We start from the raw sequence: 21,099 nt of genomic DNA, 5'->3' as shown, positions 1-21,099 counted from the left end.
ACAAGGGAGATGAATCCAACATACTATGAAGTCCTTGTGGTACGACAGTAGATCTGTGGGCAGGAAGTCAAATTCATTATTGGATTAAGAGTATATCTTATTAAAGCCCACTGTTGCCTTCTTCAATGTGATAGTCACAATGTAATCTGCCACCAAGCTAGCCTGCTGTCCCTCTCAGAATTGGTATCTTAACTGGGACACAGATTTGGCCATTGCATTTGACACATCGGGCACTCAGTTCCAGGGCATCCTTGGGTAGCAGAAGACAACTTTGTTGATCCCATGCATAGGACTCATTTCAGTTGCATGGCCATTCTGTATTAGTCCATTGATCAAACATCAGGGTGTCTGGAGAAAGAGGCTTCCTGATGCCCACACCACATACCATTCTGTCTACCTGATTACTGAAAGTCTCCTCCTCAACTCTGGTTATCAAAAATTATGGGTATTTACATAGGAATTAACTTAATAATCTGTGTTCATTCTGAATAATCCCTATGCATACTTCTCCCCAAAATCTCTTCATCACTAATGTTATAGTTTTGTTCTTTTTGAGTTCTTGACCAGCCAGTGAACCCGTTAATCTCTGAATATGAGTCATTTTAGATTTATATTGCTAGATACTCATCTTTCCTGCTAGATGAACAGCCAGATATATCACCCAAATGTCTGTTTAACTCAAAGATTTAATTTAACTCCACTTGTCTTTCAAGGGAGCCCCCTGAATGGGACCATAATGTGGAATCTATTTTTAGCAGTCACACATTTCACATTCAGCGATAAAACTTTTCTTTTTACTTCTCCACTATGTGATCATATGGAACCCTTTCCCTCTCCTGCACCAAGTCTATGTACATGGTTCAGGTGAAGAGAGAAAATTAATACAGAAATATACCATGGGAGTTTGAGCCATCTGCTCATGCAGTTTACTGTACCTTTTTGGAATTGTTCAGGCCTAGCCTCCAATATGCTCCTTTTGAGTTTATGATAGAATGCTGCTGTACATTTTAAATTTTAGGATTTATTAGGCCAAATTGGTCCCATGAGGTCATATTCTTGTTGGTGAACAAATATCATACTGAAGTTACAGACTCTTTACTGCTTATTCTTCACCAGGTACAATTAGCATAATGTCATTAATGTAATGAGTCTATTCTTTATAATAGCTATATCATGTTCTGAGATATGTCAAAATGATCTAGTTCTCACTAAGATATCTTATGGCAGAAATCAGGAGAACTGACATATATCTGGGCAAAACAGTAAAGAAGTATTCTAATGAAATTCCATGAAAAGATTGTCTGCAAATGGAGAAAAATATCTGTAATACATGTATCTGACAAAATGATTGTATCTATATTATTTATACACTAGAGGCCCAATGCATGAAAATTTGTGCAAGAGTAGGCCTTCCTTCCTCTGTCTGCCAGCACCAGCTTCCCTCCGGCACCCGGGACCCTGGCTGGCTTCCCTCCTGTCCCGGTTTCATCAGGAAGGACATCTGGCATGATGTCCGGAAGACGTCAGGTCTAATTAGCATATTACCCTGTTATTATTATAGATTACAAATCATTATATACCTCTCTCTCTCTCTCTCTCTCTATATATATATATATATATGTATATATATATATATATATTATAACTCAAGACAAATAATACTAATAATTGGCAAAATATTTAAATAGAGACTTCACAACAATATATATATGCCAATATATATATATATATTGGTATAAGCCCATGAGAATGCTCAACAGATCATTAAAAATGTGCAAATTAAACTATATGTAGATATCATCATATAACTACTTGAATAGTTAAAATGTAAGACTTACCATATCAAATATTGCTATTGATGTGGAGCAACTGGGACTATTCTACATTAATGATGGGAATGGTACAACCTCTTTGGACAATGTTATATGTTTATGAAATTAAACATATATTTCCTTTTTAAACACAGCTTTATTTGAATATAATTTATATACAGAAAACTGCACATATTTAATGTGTGCAATTTGATGAGTTTGGACATATGCAAACACCCATGATACCAGCACCACAGTCTGGCAATAGACATACCCATCACCTCACAGATTGCATGTTAATCACAAAAATAGAGGGGGAACAAAAAAAAAAAACATTCCTCTATATAACCTAACAATTTTACTCCAAGCTATTTCCTCGAAAGATTTGAAAATAAATGTCTACAGAAAGACTTTAACAGAAATATTTACGCTGGTTTTATTAATGTTAGCCAAAAATTAGAAACAACCCAATGGAGTAATGGATAAACAAATTATTATATATCCACATAATGAAATATTACTCAACAATAAAAGAAATGAACTGTTGCTCTATGCAACAAGGTGGATGAAACTCAAAGGCATTATACTGAGCAAAAAACGGCTTTCAAGAGTGCATACTATGTGGTTCCATTTACGTAAAATTCTAAAAGCCGCAAAATTCATCTCCATTGATAGTAGATTAATGGCTGGCTGATTCCAAAGATAGGAGAGGAACTGCAAAGGTACATCAGGGGTTATATTCTGGTGATGCAAATGTTTTATATTTCCACTCAAATTTTTGTTTGACTATTTTTCCTCTAGCAACAAAAGTAAATTTCACTCAACCATGATAGTGCAATCTCTCTATAGTCTCATAATTATGCACTCTTAGAATATTTTGGTGATGACACAGGTAGAATATAGTTTCCCAACAAACTTTTAGTCTTCTTTCTGTCCTCAGATGGAAGCAACAATTCTGTAATTTGTTCTTTTCTTCTGTATTTTACCTTGCATAATTTTGTTTTGGGTGATGACAGAATTGACCAGAGCTATTCATTTGGAATAACCCCAAAGAGTTTAATGCTTCATTTCTTATTCTCACCACATTTTCTTTCTTTCTATTCTTTTGTGCTCTTTCCTCTGTTCTCATCTTATTTTCCCCTCAGAGTGTCCCAGTCAGAACAAACACTATGCTACTCTTGAAGCAGCTTATGTGACATCTGCTATTTCCCTTTAGTTTTCTGCCTTTTATGTATAATACAGCATCTATACTGTGGAGGGGGGATGTTCCAATTATCTATAGGAACGTATGCACAGGTGACCCAGAGCGTTTCATTTGGATATACCAATACAAACGTCAAAGGGTACTTACTTTTAATTAATATGGCCGAGCTTAACCAAAAACTAAGAAGAGAGAGAGAGAGAGAGACAGGAGATAAACAATGCAAGAAATCACACAGGTTTATTTACCAGAGAGCTGATGGGTTTCAGTCCTTGGCAGGCCACCCGGAGACACTCACTGACAGAGGAGACACACGGAGGTCGTCAAAATATGCTGCAGCAAGGAGCTCGGTCTCTTGACTCGAAGAGAGGCCTTTAGCAGTTTGGGCTCAGGCAGAGCAAGAATGGCAGTTTGGCAGTTTGGCAGTTTCCAGGGGTGAGGAGAGCGTCCTGTCTGTGGAGGGCAGACAAGCGTCTGAACAGCAGCAGATTTGCTCTCCTTAAATCCTTGAAGCTGGGCGTCTTCAGTGTCTCATATCGGGTGCCAAACACGGGTGCTGCCCTGTTATCTAGGTATACACTCAGGCGGGAAAGTTGTGACCATGTTCAAAGCTTATCAATCATACATACATCTTATTTTTGGAGTTGTTTACAAGTTTTGGTCTAAGAATAAAATGGGGTCTACTTATAATAACTTATGCTAATACAAAATGGAGTCTACTTTATGCTAACTTATGCTAATACAAAATGGAGTTTACTTTATGCTAACTAAACTTATTACTATAACAGGCTTCTTCAGTGTCTCATATCAGTGTGCTCCGGTGGCCTTCTGGGCTTATCAGGATGCACGCGCAGGGGTTACAAGTTACTTATCAGGAGTTAACATGCTGGGAGTTGTTGGTCAGGAGTTACAAGTTATTTGTCAGGAGTTAACATGCAGGGCGTTACAAGTTACTTAACAGGGTCTCACACACACACAAGTTAAGTTTCACTTCTAAGTAAAGTTTAAAATTCACTCTAATAAAGAAATGAAATTTGATTATACTATCTTATACTCACTAAACTTATTACTGAAACAGGGGATATAAAATGATTTGATAACTCTGATGGGGACAGGTTTGAAAATAAAATTGTGACCAGATAACCTAACAGTAGCATAACACTATCATCTTGAATATTCATGACTCCATTCTGAGTACTTTTTAACTACCTTTTTCTTTTTCTCCCTTTGTTTTTTCCTGTGTGTGTGTTTGTGTGCGCAGGTATGCACATGATATTTGAGTTCGAAAGAGAAAGTGGTTTTTGTTCTTGTTTCAGTAGCCAGTTGAAAGCATAGCTTTCTGTTTTTTTGCTTTCAACATTTTTAAGATGGACTTTCTTAGCACGTGATAATTAAGTGGTAATGTCTTAAAGCAGTGGTTCTCAACCTTCCTAATGCCGCGACCCTTTAATACAGTTCCTCATGTTGTGGTGACCCCCAACCATAAAATTATTTTCATTGCTACTTCATAACTGTAATTTTGCTACTGTTATGAATCGTCATGTAAATATCTGATATGCAGGATGTATTTTCATTGTTACAAATTGAACATAATTAAAGCATAGTGATTAATCACAAAAACAATATGTAATTATATATGTGTTTTCCGATGGTCTTAGAGGCGACCCCTGTGAAAGGGTCGTTCGACCCCCAAAGGGGTCGCGACCCACAGGTTGAGAACCACTGTCTTAAAGCATGTTTCAGTATTTTTATCACCCATGGTTCTGGAAGGACACTAGGTACTTACCACTCTTGGGAGAATTGAAAAACTTTACAATATAGTTCAGATGTGGATTCTGTATGGAGCAGTAAGAATATGTGAGATCCTACGGCTGCCCAGCAGAAGAGGGCCTCTCCAGCAGTGCCAGGCGCCCCCAGCAGGTGGAAGGCATCTGTAACATCTGTGGTCAGGTCTTGCCAAGTTTGGGAGACTCCCGCCCAGAAATATGGTACTGCAGGTCACTCTGCCACTGCTCTTTATTCTGCTGCATCTAAACAGAATAAACTGGAACCAGTAGGAAAGGAATTGTTGAGAGTAGCACAAAGAAACACAAAATGGCTGCTTCAGTTATGACTCCCTAACGTAAAGTGTTCTATTAAAGTGCAAAACCAAAGTGACATGACCTCCAAAGAGAGCTTTCTCTCCCCTCACATCCAACCTGGGTCAATTTGCCTGCTGAAAATGGTTGCTAGGACAATGCCCCAGGAGTCATTTCTGCCATTTCTACCATGATGAGTGTCTACCATGGAGCAGCACCCCCTACAGTGACCTCTGAGTCTCCTTTAGATGAAGCCACTCATTCTGAATCAAAACATGGCCCTGAAGAGCTTCCTAAGTAAAAGCCGAATATTGAAATTGGAAGTTAAGATTGATCCATCAACTGTGGGTGGAACTGTTGCCAAAGGAAATAGGAGTCTTCCATGGTATGTGAGGGAAAGCATTTCAGGGATTCACACATAGGAAGATTAGAGATATAGTGGCAAGATTTATTGGAATGAAAACAAAGGACTCCATGCCCAGTGTCCTATCTAAGACCAGGTGGCTTAGTTCCATCTCACTGAGAAGTCCAGCCTCTGGGGCCACAGGGCCAAAGCCGCCCCACCAAGCCCAGGAGGAGGGCCGGGACCCAGAGCAGCTATGCCATTAACCCAGTATCCGAGGCATCCAGAGTCCAGTACAGTCTCTGCCCAGAGAGAGAGAGAGAGAGAGAGAGAGAGAGAGAGAGAGAGCCTGAACCTCGGGCCTTTGTTAAGCTTTGATTATATTTCCTTGGGTTTGGGAGAGAGCAGGCTTTCTTTCAAACTATCCAACCCCTTTCCTGGATCTTCTGGGGTTTGGTGCCTTTGTTTTATCTGCTCCCCACCCTTCCCCCCCCTCCCAGATATTCCCAGGCTAAACTCTTCCCCTTTATAGTTGCCATTTTGGCTCCTACTGCATCTGCCTCAGCAGAGGAATTTCCCCCTCATTGTTTACCCCTCTCCCTGGGGAGATTGGAAAGCCAGCCTTTCCTACCTGCTGGCCTAGGGCAGAGGATGCAGCTGCTCCCTAGGGTGTCGGTGAAGCTGCTCCTTCCCAGTTAATCAGGCTTACTGTCTGATTCCACTTGCCCTCTTCCTTCGTTAATAACCTAACTAACTACTGTCACAGATTGGGTGTCCATATCAGAGAGAAATATGTTGTTACCTTTGCCAAAAACAAGATTCAGAAGCTGAAGAGGTTTTATGAAAGTGTTGATTTTCTGTCAGTGAAAACTCTTAAACTTAAAGAAAAATAAAATGTTTCCTGGCCAGAACACACACACACACACACACACACACACACAAACACAAGACTTTTTTTCTTTTCTTTTTAAATCTTTATTGTTGACATGTCCCTCTATTTCCTCCCCATTGCCCACCTCCATCCAGTTTCTGGCCAATCCCAGGCCTTCATCTTCTCTTTTTTTAACTTCCTTTCTAATTCTTTCTAATTTCCTTTCACGCGGCGAGAGTCGACCAACTAAGGATCTTAGTCGTACGGTTAGTTTCATTTTGAGAAATATTATTTAAACGTCTGTTTTCCTTTATGAAAGTAGGAAGACCATATCTTGAAGCTGTGTTGTAAAGACGACATTTTTGCTTTAAAGTGAAAACTTTGAAGAGAAGTTATGGAAAATAGAGTGAATAACTTGGGCTCATCTGCCCTGCAGGAAGGGGTGCCAGAAACCGATTCAAAAAAGCAAGGTAAGTCCACTTTCAATTGTGCAGAATCAAGGTGACTTAGTGAAATTATGAAGCCTAATGTTAAAAACTCAGAAAAACTTAGAAAACATGAAATGAGTCTTGTAGTTTCTCCAATCACGGCAAAAAAAAAAAATCCTATTGAAAAATAGAACAACAAAATTCAGATTTGTAACTATTTTGTTCTTTTAATTCAGATTCACTTTGTCTTAATTAAGGATGGAAAGGGATTAACAGTAGCTTAAAACTGTTCAAGACTTAGATATACTTTAATTTAGTATTTAATAATGGTACTACTGGAGAAGATGTTAAATATATTCTATGTACTCATTCAATGACTAGAATACACAGAAGATATTAAAATTGGCCATTATTTGTGATATTTTAAAAGACTGTTTATAGGCTTTGAGGAACTCAAGCTATACTACACTTCAGATTTTTAATAGCAGAAAGATTATCTGCCTATCTTACTCTTATCTAAGTAATTGCTTATATCCTGATATTTTTGAGGATGTTTCTGGCAACATTAAGAAGGATGAGGGAAGAAAATGTACTAAAAAAAAATACTCTCAGAAAACAACTAGGAATTACTTGGATGTATTAAATAACAAACTCAGATCCCAATTCTAAATCTGACAGGAAAATCTTTTCAAGTTATTTGAATAGAGCTCTTTACAGTCATACTATGGTGAAGAAGAGAGGAAATGAAACTAAGATGCATAATATCTAGCAATCCATGATTTGGAGATTGTTGTGAATTAACATTTTCCACTTAATTTTATTTCAACCTACCAGCACATGCAAATCAAAAATTATTGTTGTAGTTCATATCAGAACGCATGCTAGAATCCTCTCTTTTTTGTTTTTGATAATTTAATAATTCTTTCTAAGGTTAAATCAAAGAGGGTTGGGAAAAAATGGAATCAAATATTGTATGGTAACATGAAAATACCTGAACAAAAAGTTTTAAGAATACTTTCTAAGCCATGCATAAAATCAGTGTTAAGTTCAACTTTATGTATCAATCAACAGTTTGGATTTATATGTTGTATGTGTAAATAAATTCTATATACCACACAAATATATTCTATAAGTTACTTAATATTGTATTGCTTTGTTTTTGGGGAAGCAGCAAAAGTTATGCTCCAGAAACTGATTTTGTCTTTGTCACAGGAATTTATTTACATGATACCGATTCCCTGTGGTAATATTAATAATTTCACAAGCCAGTAACATACAGGATAATATCGCTTAACATGCGAATAAAGAAATAACATACACCCAACCAATGATAGATTATTAATCTATTCCAGGCAAGGGGGATAAAAGAATAAAGTCTAAATTTAATACAAGGTGTGGCTTTTTACACTTAAAGTTATTTAGGAAGGACAGCTATCAAAGGAGAGCTGATGTCCAACTGCCACATAAAAGTTAAAGTACCCTGTTGCTAGGAAACAAAAAAGCAGGTGTTGGTTGCCTCCTTCTTTTTTTCTTTTTTAATATATTTTTATTGATTTCAGAGAAGAAGGGGGAGGGAGAGTAAGATAGAACATCAGTGATGAGAGAGAATCATTGATGGGCTGCCTCCTGCACATCCCCCACCAAGGATCAAGTTCGCAACCTGGGCATATGCCCTAACCTGGAATTGAACCAAGACCTCCTGGTTCATAGATCGACACTCAACCACTGAGCCACATGGATCGGGCAGCTGCCTCACTTTCCGTATTGCCAACGAGATAGTAGTCCTTATCAGTAGGAGCTAATGCCCCAAGGGTTTTGGGAAAGTTTTGGTGAAAGGGAGTATAGTCAATAATATTGTGATAAATTTGCATGATGACTGATTACTAGTGTTATTGAGGTGATCACATTGTAAGGTATATAAGTATTGAGTCACAGTGCACACCTGAAACTAATAAAATATTGGTTACTAACTATATTTAAATAAAAATAATAAAAATGAAAAATATATAAATTAAAAGTTTAGGAAAGAGTACGCTCACCCAAACCAAAACTTTCAAATAGTTCTCACAAACTCTCAATATTTATAGCCTCAATATCTCAGTGACAGCTGACGTACTTATCATGACAATAGACAAGATGATAACATACTGAAACAACTTACTTCATTCTCATATCAACTTTGCTTCTAAAAAGAACTTATTTTTTTGTCTTTGTCATAAAGAATGAATTAAGGCAACTTCACTTAAATCATAAACTGAATTTAAAATTACATTAAGTCATATCTATATGTATAATAGAGAAATATGCTAATTAACCGGGATGCCGTAATGGGTCAACCTGACAGGAGGAGGTTCCATGAGCAGCGTCGATAGGGGTCTCCACATACCTGTGCTGAGGAAGGGCCTGATCAGCAGCAGCCTCGGCTGCTTCAAGGGCCAGAGAGGGAGGCAGGGCTGGACCGGTGACTCGAGGGTGGAAGGCTCTGCGCAATTTCAAATCACGCGCTAGGCTCCTAGTTTGTGTATAATATTATATATAAAATATATAGATATATCACCTGAAATTATAAACACCTTTGTAAAAGTAATAACAGTGTGTGATATAACTTATTCATATGTTTATTTTGGATTTTATTTTTTAATATTTCCTTATTTCTACTTATTGATTGTTTATGATTTTTTTTCAATAGATATTAGCTAGAAAGTAGGGTATTTTGTTTGACTTTAAATTCATTGACTCTTTCCTTTCAACCCTCTTTGGAGAAGATTAGATTCAGAAATTGAGAAAAATTAGTTAAATCAATGGAGGAAAAATAATTGGAATCCTTCACAATTTAGATTATCATAGAGGTTAATTAGAACTATTTTAGTTATATTGTGTTAACCAAAGAAGAGGTTCAGCCTGTAATTCAGAACAAAAAATATTTATCTGAACAAAAGGAGTTGCAATCCTGGAAACACAGATGCAGGTGGCAACTTAAATTTTGTCCCAGAGAGAACAACAACAACAAAAAAGCATAGAATTTTAAAAACACAAAAACCACAAAATGTACTTTTTTTATGCAAATAAATGATTGCTGGCTAGGTTACCAGGAATTGTTTATGCAATACGCTAACAAGGGAGGCAAAGACTAGAAGGAAGAGGTTAAGCCAATATGTGTTCATGACGCAATTGGTGTTTTAGGATTTTTATGAGCCAGCCTGGGGCTGAGTTTAGCAATAGGTTAAGCAACTTAGTAGCATCTTTGAGAACAAAGGCATAAAATGTGCATAGCCCCCCACCCATTCCTTAATGGGCTCCAGACTCTAGTTTCAGTAACTCTCTTGGCAATGCTTATTCCATTTTATTTTCTCCACTATAATTGTTACTTAAATAGTTTTTTTTATTGAGCTGTCTTAGGATGTTATGTTTTTTATTTACATTCTTTTGTTGTACACATAAGGGCTGAACAACTTTGAAATTCATCTATTTTTAAGTTAAAATTTACTTGACATATAGTATTACATTAGTTTCAAGCATACAACATAGTGATCTGACATTTACATATCTTACCTATGTGCTCATCACACTAAGTCTAGTAACCATCTGTTAATATGAAATTTATAGTGGGAGACCAATATTTTCTGCTGTTTGGTTTTTTGAATAAGAATAGAAAGGAGGGCCTTGTATAATGAAAGCTATTTAAACTGATTGTAGAAAACTAGATTTTAGGGCTCAGAGGGAAAGACTTCCAAAAGAGCCTGACTACCTACTTAAAATAATGAATAAGAAAATGTACTTAAAATTTTCATTTAATATGGCAGTAAATAATCTTTACCTCCTCCCATACATAATTAAAATATGGAATGATGGGACAGCTAACACAAGAAAAAATAAGAAGAAAAACTGATTGTACTTAATTCCTTTTAAAAGGCAGACCTTCTGAAAACAACATACTTATATTATTCAATTTAAAAAAGAGATAGTGTTATTTAATGGTTGAAGAGATATATGCTAAAATGAGTTAAGAAAATAAAGTTATACATTGTAACTATTTGATCAAGATTTTTGAACCTGTGATATTGATAATATCCTTTTGTCCACCATACCAGTCCATGGACAGATAAACAGACTGCCATCAAATTGATTTGACTGATGGCATAGAAACAGGGGAAACAAGTATTTGTTTCCAGGATACCTAATATTTGAATAAAACTAATAAGAAATTAAATAAATTAATGAGATGATATTTGAAAGGTGATTAAAAGCCTGGACTCAAGTTCTGAACTACGCCATCCATATACAGCACCAAAAAAAGGCTGAAAAGACAGATGTATGTCCTGTTTCTCCTCTTTTTGACCTTTGTTACATTGGAGACAGGGTCTTACTAGGAACAATCCCTTCATTTGTACTTTAGACCGCAACCCTCTAGCCTAGGCAAGAATTCTTTTTAATTTAATGATTTCATCCCCTTCCTGCAGGCATCTGCAATTTATCCCTTTTCTCTAGATCAGTGGTCGGCAAACTGCAGCTCGCGAGCCACATGCGGCTCTTTGGCCCCTCGAGTGTGGCTCTTCCACAAAATACCGACTTCTGCGCATGGGCCACGAAGTTTCAAATGCACTGTACGTGCGCACCCCCCAATGGTAGTAGAGAACTTTTAAAAACACGAATTCAGTAATGCCAAACACATGTTTAAAAATTCAATGGCTTCCCATTATACTTAAAAGAAAATCAAGCTATTTTCCAGCGCCTTCAAAGCTTAACATCATTTAGCTCCTTTACTCTTACCTAGTCACGCTTGTTATATTGTTCTTTGCTGCATACTTTTAATCTTTTTCCTGATTCAAGGCACCTGCACTTGCTGTACTTGTTGCTTGAAATGTTTTCTCTTGTTTATTTCATTTGATTAATGTCCAAAACGTCCATGGAAAACATGTGGCCCATAGTTAACATAAATCCTGCTCATCTGAAGGATTTGAACCCAGATCCATCTACCTAAAACTACCAGAACAGGGAGGCTTATTATCGGCAGCGCAGCCACAACACAATTGTTGGACCAACAAAACATGATCATATTTTAAAGTATTAATTCTGTCAACCCAAAGTAGAAATAAATATTATGGGCTATTTGAACCCAGGGATGTTTTCTTAAGCATGGGCATGTTAGACAAGTATCAAGGACCACTTGTGGATTTGGTGAAGGCCAAATATGCTCTGGACATTTTGGACAGGGTCAACTATCAAGGACATTTGGGTATAGACTAAAATGTCTTTGTGGATGTTTTATTTTTATGTATTTGTGTATGCATGGATAGATGGATGGATTGATGTATCCATTTATTTATGTTAATCCTCACAGGATGATATTTTTCTCATTGATTTTTAGAGAGAGAGAGAGAGAGAGAGAAATATTGATGTGAGAGAGCATTGGTTGGTTGCCTCACCCAGGTACGGTCCATGTTCTTGACCAGGAATCAAACCTGTCATCCTTCGGTGCATGGGCCCATGCTCTAAACACTGAGGCACACTGGCCAGGGCATTGTGGATGTTTTAGACAGGGCCAAGTGCCTTGCTAGATTTTGTGTACCTGGCCACTGCTCATATTTTAGGTCTTGGTTTTAACATCATTTCCCCAGAGCGACCCTCCTACCTTTGCGCTTTTTAGGCTCTCCCCCCTTATCAATTCAGAGGACCCTGTTTATTGCCTTTCTCATTCTTGTTGCAAATTGTAATTTTTAAATTCGTTTTTATCAGTTTGTCAGTCTTTCCCAAATGTATCTTCCAGGAGAGCATGCATGCATTAGTTCTTTCTTGCTTACTATTGCATTCATGGAAACTAGCACATAGTAGGTGACTTAACATTTGTTAAAGGATGAAAGAATAAACAAACAGTGCTGGTTCAAAGGTGAAGCATTGCAGATCCTATAGTTCATGCTTATTGTGTAACTTTGAAATTCTGGCCAGGAAGAAGAAATGCACAGCTAATGACAGGCATTTCAGAAATTTGGAAGAAATCTACAAGATTAGACCCTACTCCATAATTATATTTCTCAAATAGTTAAATAACAGTTGGGTGGCTCAGAAGCAATGCTGATATTCTTTTGCTGCATTTCTTTTCCCTCCTTATGGTACTCTTTAAAATTATTTTATTTTGAATTTTTATTGGTACTAGTATTTTCATGTATTGTTCATGATAATTTAGATTAGTACCATACTTTTGGAAAAATATTTAACCAATATATATCAACTTATTTATTTTTAAAATTTTATCTTAAAAAGATAATTAGATAAGTATGCAAAAATACATTTAACCTATACTTATTTAGTTCTGGTTGAAAGAAAAAGGAATGACCCAACGTAAAGATCCATAAGAAGAGGATTAATGTTTATTCTAATGGCATAGCCATATAAAAAAGTTTTACAGACATTAAAATTGTTATGTAAAATTACACTTTTGCATGGTGGATAAATTTATCTGTTGCTCTGAATGAACAACCACCCCAAAGTTTTAGTGGCTTAAAACAACAATCATGATAGTGTTGTAGAAGACCGGAGAAAAACCAAGCAATGCTTAGAGAAATGGAGTTACACAGCTTTATTATGCCTGCGGACTCAGAGGAGGTTGCCTCTCAAATTCTGAGCCAACCAATATGGTGGAAGCCCCTCTTTTATCTCATTTTGGTGTCTTTGTCCTCCAAATATGCATTATACTTTGGGAACTTTCACAGGCTTTGCAAAAAGCCCAAGGTGTTGGGGGTCTTGAGACCATATCTAAGGCCTGGCCTGGCACCAGTGCTGGTAACCCCCCTCTGGGGACTGTGTGCTGTTCATGGTTTATGGTCTCTGTAAAATGTGAGCATTTAGGTAACAGGTCTTGCAAGACCAGTTTGTGGAGAAAGGGGCAGTGACTTAATTATAGGTTATTAAGAATGTACATTAGATTGCTGGCACAGATTCAGATTGCTAGCCCCCCAAATATCAGGGTTACATTGGAATTAGCCTTTTAGCCTTCTCATTAGTGCTGGTGGTTCTATGAGTTAGGAATGTGGACAAGATTCTGTGAAATGGCTCATCTCCATGTTATTCCAACTGCTATATTTGGGCAGGGCCTGAGGATCCAAATGTCTTCACTCACAGATTTAAGTCATCACTCACAAATTTAAGCCTTAGTGATTGGATTCAGCTGTTTATCCACTATATACTCTTTCTCTCTCTCTGTCTCATTTTTAAGACAGTAACTGGGCTCTAGACAACTGAAAATAGAAATTGCATTATATTTTCAGGCATGGGCTCTAATGTGCTAGAGCCAGTGGTTCTCAACCTTCTGGCCCTTTAAATACAGTTCCTCATGTTGTGACCCAACCATAAAATTATTTTCGTTGCTACTTCATAACTGTAATGTTGCTACTGTTATGAATCGTAATGTAAATATTTGATATGCAAGATGGTCTTAGGCGACCCCTGTGAAAGGGTCTCTTTCGACCGCCAAAGGGGTCGTGACCCACAGGTTGAGAACCGCTGTGCTAGACTGTCATTTCTACCATATCTTATTGGGCAAAGCAAGGCACAAAGCCAATTCACACTCAAGTGTCAGGAATAAAACTGTACTTCTTGATGGGAGAAGTAGCAAGGTCATGTGTGCAAGGGATGGTAGACACAGGAGGAACAATTCATTGGGCGCCATTTTAAACAGTGTGCCACAGTAGTAAGAACACATTAACTGAAAATATTAAATTACACAACAATGGGTACATGATAATTGTACTCATTTAAGATTATGTGTATTTTGGAGAGAGGTTATGTGTGAAAATAGCATTAGAGAGATACATAGATGGAAGGATGTCAACTCAAATGAGAATGCTAATTTTGTCTAAATAGTGTAAATTTGGATGCATTTTAATAGTAAATATTATTTTTAATACATATGCTCTGGAAAAAAGTATTCAACAAAAGAATAGTTCTTTACTAGGTGAAAAAGAGGAATGATAAACACTCTCAGTGTTTGTAGTCTATCTTAAGGTAACATTTATAAATTTTTAAAATTTGTAATAAGGATAAATAGTTTATAATCATGTAAAATAAAAATATTTCATTTTTTAAAAGTTATGTACCATTTTTCTCCCAAAATGGGCACTAATAAAAGAAAAACAATTTCTGGTCAGAGATGAGTTGTGTTCTACTGATTTTGCCAATGAGGAAATATATACATCCAGAAAAAAAATAATGACTTATCCAAGTTCCCATTGCTTGCTTGTGGTAAAAATTATAATCCCAAATCTTTTGATTGATTATTCTATGACTTTTCAAATATGCTATTCAGTCTACAGTTTAAAATAAACTTTTCATTAGGTGGAAAGTAGATTTTCTTAGAAACATTAAAAGAATGTTAGGATGTCCTGATACTTTACCATAAAGCAGTGATTTTCAAATAGTGTACCATGGCACACTGGTGTGCTACAAGTATCTTTAAAATATGCAATACCTGACTATTTAGCCAGGGTCACTGACCTCTTTTCCCTTAAATTGTCAAGTAAAAAAAATGACAACAATCAACAATATCCATCTGCTGTAAATGAATCAAAATTATACCTATTTTTGTCAGATCAGCAAAAAATATATTTTCTAGTGTGCCACAGCATTTTAGTAGTTAGTTTATATGTGCCATGAGATGAAAAAGGTTGAAAAATCACTGCCATAGAGGAAAGGTAGTGAAGGTCTGGGAGTGGCTCCAGGCCTGAGGAAATTCTGGCCTAAAGACACATACATCTTTGATTCCTTGGACTATTACAGTGAAATCCATGGTAACACTTGAATTGGATATAAGGATGTCCTGAGAAATTTCAAGCAAAAAAATACAAATCAGAATTTTTTTCTCGTATGACAAACAGGAAAAAAATTGTTTTGTGTCATTTCCTTGTGAAGTAGCAGAATAAAATTACCTACAGAGGTTTTTAGAAACAGTTATGAGTACAGACTTTAGTTTTTCTTGTAGCTGTTTCTTAATCTAAAAATATTGTTTTGCTGTTTTTCAGGTGTTAACAAGTGTAAGGTGTCAACTATTGGATTACTTATAATTATTTTCATTCTTATTTTCTTCATTATATATGGTGAGTAAATTACATACTTTATTTCTTCATCCTTTTTTTTCTTTCCCCCTGTTCAGGGCTTCCTATTGAAACGGGAATTTAGGGGAATAGATGCAGGCTTAGGGAGTTTTTAGAATTTGGGTCCATGGGCAGGGCTACAGCTTGGGAGAAGGTACATCTCCATAACACCAGGAAGCCAGGTGCAGGGAGCAGCAACAGTTGCATTTACATAAGACAAGGGAGCTGGAAGTAGCCAAAAAGGTCTATATTTACAAAATAAAGAGGAAGGAAGAAAGCCCAGAAAGAAAAGAACAATGAAGGAGGGGGGCATCACATGTCCCATATGAGGTTCCACCTTTGAGCCTAGGAGTTATCATAGTAACCAGTCTAAGGGAATAGTGGCCAATCAAAGGGGATATCAAGGCACCAGGATCTGCAGCCTTTATAAGCCATAGGGGAAAAAACTCAGTGGGACCCTTTTCCCCCTCCCCACGTGGGAATCCATTCTGTGGGACTCTTTTCCTCTCCCCACCTGGTAGTCTGTACTTGCCCTTCAATCAATTTCCACCTTTGCTATACCACTTTCTGTCCGTGGATTCATTCTTCGATTCTGGTGGACAAAGAATCTGGGTTCCACTCCAAAAATTCCACTTCATTATTAAATGATTCTTTTTCTTTTTGTTTCATCATGATCTTTTCTCATCATTTTCACTCCCTTCCCTTTAGTCACGATATATTTAATGGTATCGATGAATGAGTTATTATGAAATATGCGACCTACGTAAGGCATTGGGAGATGCAAAAATTAAGACAAAATTGTTCACCCTGATAATGATAATCACTATTTTGATTTCTGTTGCATAGGTTAGTTTTGCCCATTTAAAACATTTCTACATAAATAAAATCATGCACTTTGCATGCATCCTTTGCATCTCATTTCTGTTGTCCCACATTATGCTGTGTTATTCTTCCATGTCATAACATGAAGCAAAATTTCATTGACTCATTGTGGAAGTGAGTGTAGATAATAATTCAACCAATAGTTTTCTCTCTGTACACCCTTAATCACCAGCATCCCATTTATAACTGGTGATTAGATTAATGCATTTAAAGCAAATGACATTGAAAAATCAATATGATGATATCTAATTCTTAAGGTTCTGCTGCTTTAGAACCATTTTTAAAACCAAAAATTGACTCAAGTCTCCCTGTGTTCAGAAAAATAGACACTACAAATGTTTCAAGACTAGGACTTTAACACAAGAATTAGGAATAACATTATTATGAGAGGAGCTGTGGAGTTATGGTCTGGAAAGCTGTATCGCTGGAGGAGAAATAGTCACTAATAACTTTGGCTTAAACCACTAATGTTTTAGGAGAATCCAGAGATTAGAAGAAAGTCTAAGAAGCTAACACGTCTAGCTGCCAAACCTACTCATGAAGAGACCTATGAACTGCCAATGCCCACGTCTTTAAGAATAATGACTTCTGCTTCACTTCCCGTGTGGGTTCTTTTCGTTGGTTAACCCAGAACTAATGGGTTACCTTCTTGACAATAGGCAACCTAACACATGCCTTGTTAGCTACATATTCTGTTTTATTCTTTCCATTACTTCCTTAGCATTTAACATGATTCCTGCATTTTTACAGTCTAGTTTAAATTAGTATTTTTATTACGTGCTGATACTGCTAGGATTTTATTATATTTCATTTACCCATAAATGACAAAGGTGACCTAACACAAGTGAAATTGACACATATAACAATAGTTACTCTGAAATGCCTATGTATCATTGAGGTTAGAGTTAAAAGTGTATCACAAATTAGTGAGCTAGATAAGATGCCTTAATGAGCCAATTAGTTAGAAGTCATCTTTATTGTGTGCTGGTTCAGAGTAGACTACCTCTGTCAAATTCTGAACTAACATAGGAAAGAGTATTCCCTTTTTATATCCTTCTAGGTCTTTGTATAAGTTATTTTTGCATCAGCTTGTAACCTTGAGTATATATCATATCTATACAGACACCTGTCATATATATACAGACAACTTGAAACCTTGAGTACATATCATATCTATACAGACACCTGTAACCTTGAGTACATATCTATACAGACACCTGGCATCAGTATCAGCATATCAGTCCCTTATGTTAGATGGCTAGCTTGCAAGGTCAGACAATTAAGTTTATCTTTTCTATTATTCAAGCTAAAAAAACAATGTTATTTTACAGTCCAAAAATTAACAGAGGGACTAGCAAAAATATAGCAGAGAATTTCAAAACAATAGAAAATTCCAAAACATCAGTTTCAAACAGCAGTTTTTCCAAAGGAGGGATTACTATTATGCTTCAAAAGGAATATGAGTGTCCTGTCAAATCCTGAGCTGCTGTCATTTAATGTAACAGGAATTTTTAAAAAACATGTTATGTGGTAGATATGCAATTCTAATCATGATTATAAACTTTTACATCACGATCCTGTCTTTCCCCAATAATCTCAAATACAGAGGTATATTATTTCATCTGGTTCTTAGACTATGCATTTGCCTCAGTTCTAGGTAAATCCAATCCTTCTACTCAGTATTTTTGCCCAGATGGTTGGATTGGTTTTCAAAAGAATTGCTATTATTTCTCTAAACAAGACGGGGATTGGAATTCAAGTAGACACAACTGTTCTACTCAACATGCTGACCTAACTGTGATTGACTCTAGAGAAGAAATGGTAAGTAAGCTAATACATATAACTTATGAATTTTTTGTGTGTAAGGGCATTGGAAATATTCAAATTCCATTATGATTTTTAAAACTTTTTACACATGCCTATCTTTGTATATGGAATATTAAAGATGTTCATAGCAGGCCATGGAAGATACCTGATGATATTTTGTTTGGATCGTGTAACACATCAAGTTAGTAGACTTGATAGTTATCTTTATATTTTAAGGAGTATAAATAGAAGAGCTTGATAATATTTGGAAACCTTTTAGTCCACAAACAGAGAACTGCTTCATGGTGGATGGGATTCTTCATTCCACCTTCCTCTGACTAATCACTATTGCTTTGCTGTCTGCCTCTTAGCTCTAGTGACTAAGCTCTCTGAATCTCCATCATAGCACTCACTACTGGTAATGCAATAGGTGTGTAATCGAAAGTTTCCCCCTAGACCAGAGGATGAGCTTCCAGTAAATAAATATTATGCTTTATTTGAAATTATATCTTTTGCTGTAGCATAAGACAGATACAAATAAAAGTTTAATGAATATTTGTTGAATAAATATTATTTTCCATGACAAATTTTTTAAAATTTATCATTATTATTGAAAGTATTACAAATATCCTCTTTGTTTCTGTTTCTCCTCCCCATTGACCCCCTCCACCATGAACCTGCCCCTCTCAGGCCTTCACCACTCTATTGTCTGTGTCCATGGGCTATAAATTTATGCATATAAATTCCCCAGTTAATCACTCCCCTCCCATCCCTCTCCCTGCCTTCCCTCTGGCAATTTTTTTTTTAGTAAAGAGAATCTCCAAGAATAAGAGATTGAGAAACTCTGTAACTCTGCACTTGTGAAATCTATTATTTCCCTAAATCACATTTACAGTAAACATATGGTTTTGCTTTTGTCTAATCTCTTTAAAAGGGTCAATATAAGAAATAATGTAATTTGGCTTAAATATTTTTGTGAATAATGTACAATTAAGAAGCATTTAAAATATAAAGAGTACAGCACAGCAGTCAACATTGCTAGGATTGTATGTTATTTATGTGGTGAACAGTCTATTTAGATAATCTGCCTGATGATTGGTACAAATTTAAATGAATGTGAACCAGACTGGAACAATTTACAGATCAGTACAAGGAAAGTAAACTATTTTGGAAGCAAGAAAAGGTATGGAAATCTGAATAAAATGTGAAAAACTAGATATGTTAAGAGCAGACACAGAAAATAAAATATGCTTAAATGAAAGAGCTTCTATAAATAATCTCATTCATGAATTTTGCAAGACTTTTATAATGAACATTCTGAGAACTATTTGTACTGCCTTTTACAGTTCCTCTTAAGGAAAAAGAGGCTAAATTACCAGCAAAATGGAAAAGTAATGAACGTTAATAAAATTCTTGAGGGATAAAGAAAGAACAAGGCATACTGTTTAAACGCTTCACTTACAGGAATCATGTTGGCAAAGACTGAAAAAGAGTGAATATTATGGAACACTAAGAACAGAAGTACACAACAATAGTTTTGAGCTTAAGGGAAATCATTAAACATAGCAAATAAGAATAATTGTACTATTTGGATTAAAAAAAACTGATCATAAAATATCCTGATGTATTTTGAAGATTGTTGATGCCTGTTATATACTACATAATCTGGGCAAAATATAAGTGACCAACAGAATGAGGTAAACCTGTCTGTAAAGGAGTGATAAAAGTAACATATACAATAAATTTTGATATTTTAATGATTTTAGAGAGAGAGGAAAGGAGAGGGAGAGAGAGAAACATTGATAAATGCCGAAGTCTTTTCACAGCAAGGGTTCAGGAACCTGGAGAAAAGGCTGCGAATAAATGGATAAATAGACAAGAAATTTAGATTTGGAAGGCATTTTGGGGGAGCCAGGGGAGTCTTAGCTCTAGTGACTAAGCTCTCCGAATCTCCAGGCCCATGACTTTTTATTAACACACTAGTGGACCAGTGCACGAAATTCGTGCACGGGGGTGGGGGGGGGGTGTCCCTCAGCCTGGCCTGCACCGTCTTCAATCTGGGACTCCTTGGAGAATGTCCGACTGCCAGACATCGACAGGGATCAGGCCTAAACCGTCAGTCAGACATCCTTCTCACAATCCGGGACCACTGGCTCCTAACTGCTCACCTGCCTGCCAGCCTGACCACCCCTAACCACTCTGCCTACCAGCCTGCTCACCTCCAACTGCCCCCAGCCAGCCTCCTCACCCCCAACTGGCCCCCCCTGCCAGCCTGCTAACCCCCAATTGCCCCCCTGCCAGCCTGCTTGCCCCCAACTGCCCCCCTTGACAGCCTGCTTGCCCTCAACTGTCCCCCTGTTAGCCTGCTTGCCCCCAACTGCCCCCCCCCACCAACCTGATTGCCCTCTGCCCCCCTGACAGCCTGCTCACTCCCAACTACCCCCCTTGCCAGCCTGCTCGCCCTCAACTGCCTCCCCTGCTGGCCTGCTTCCCCCTCCTGCCCCCCCCCTCCCAGCCTGATCGCCCCAACTGCCCTCCCCTCCTGGCCTGATCACCCCTAACCACCTCTGCCTCAGCCCCACCACCATGGCTT

The 21,099-nt window shown here is 37.1% G+C and overlaps 1 protein-coding gene across 1 annotated transcript in view; it reads left to right on the top strand.

Moving 5' to 3' along the window:
- Positions 1 to 21,099, top strand: part of CLEC2B (C-type lectin domain family 2 member B) — a 37,200-nt gene that overhangs the window by 10,304 nt on the left and 5,797 nt on the right. The window contains exons 3-4 of the mRNA XM_014451669.2: positions 15,747 to 15,821; positions 18,352 to 18,521. Coding sequence (XP_014307155.1) covers positions 15,747 to 15,821; positions 18,352 to 18,521 — 245 coding nt within the window. The remainder of the gene's footprint in view (positions 1 to 15,746; positions 15,822 to 18,351; positions 18,522 to 21,099) is intronic.

This window comes from Myotis lucifugus, unplaced genomic scaffold, assembly GCF_000147115.1.
Source record: "Myotis lucifugus unplaced genomic scaffold, Myoluc2.0 scaffold_10, whole genome shotgun sequence".
NCBI lineage: Eukaryota > Metazoa > Chordata > Mammalia > Chiroptera > Vespertilionidae > Myotis > Myotis lucifugus.
Note: the sequence above shows the minus strand (reverse complement) of the source record. Positions and strands in the feature narration are given on the sequence as shown.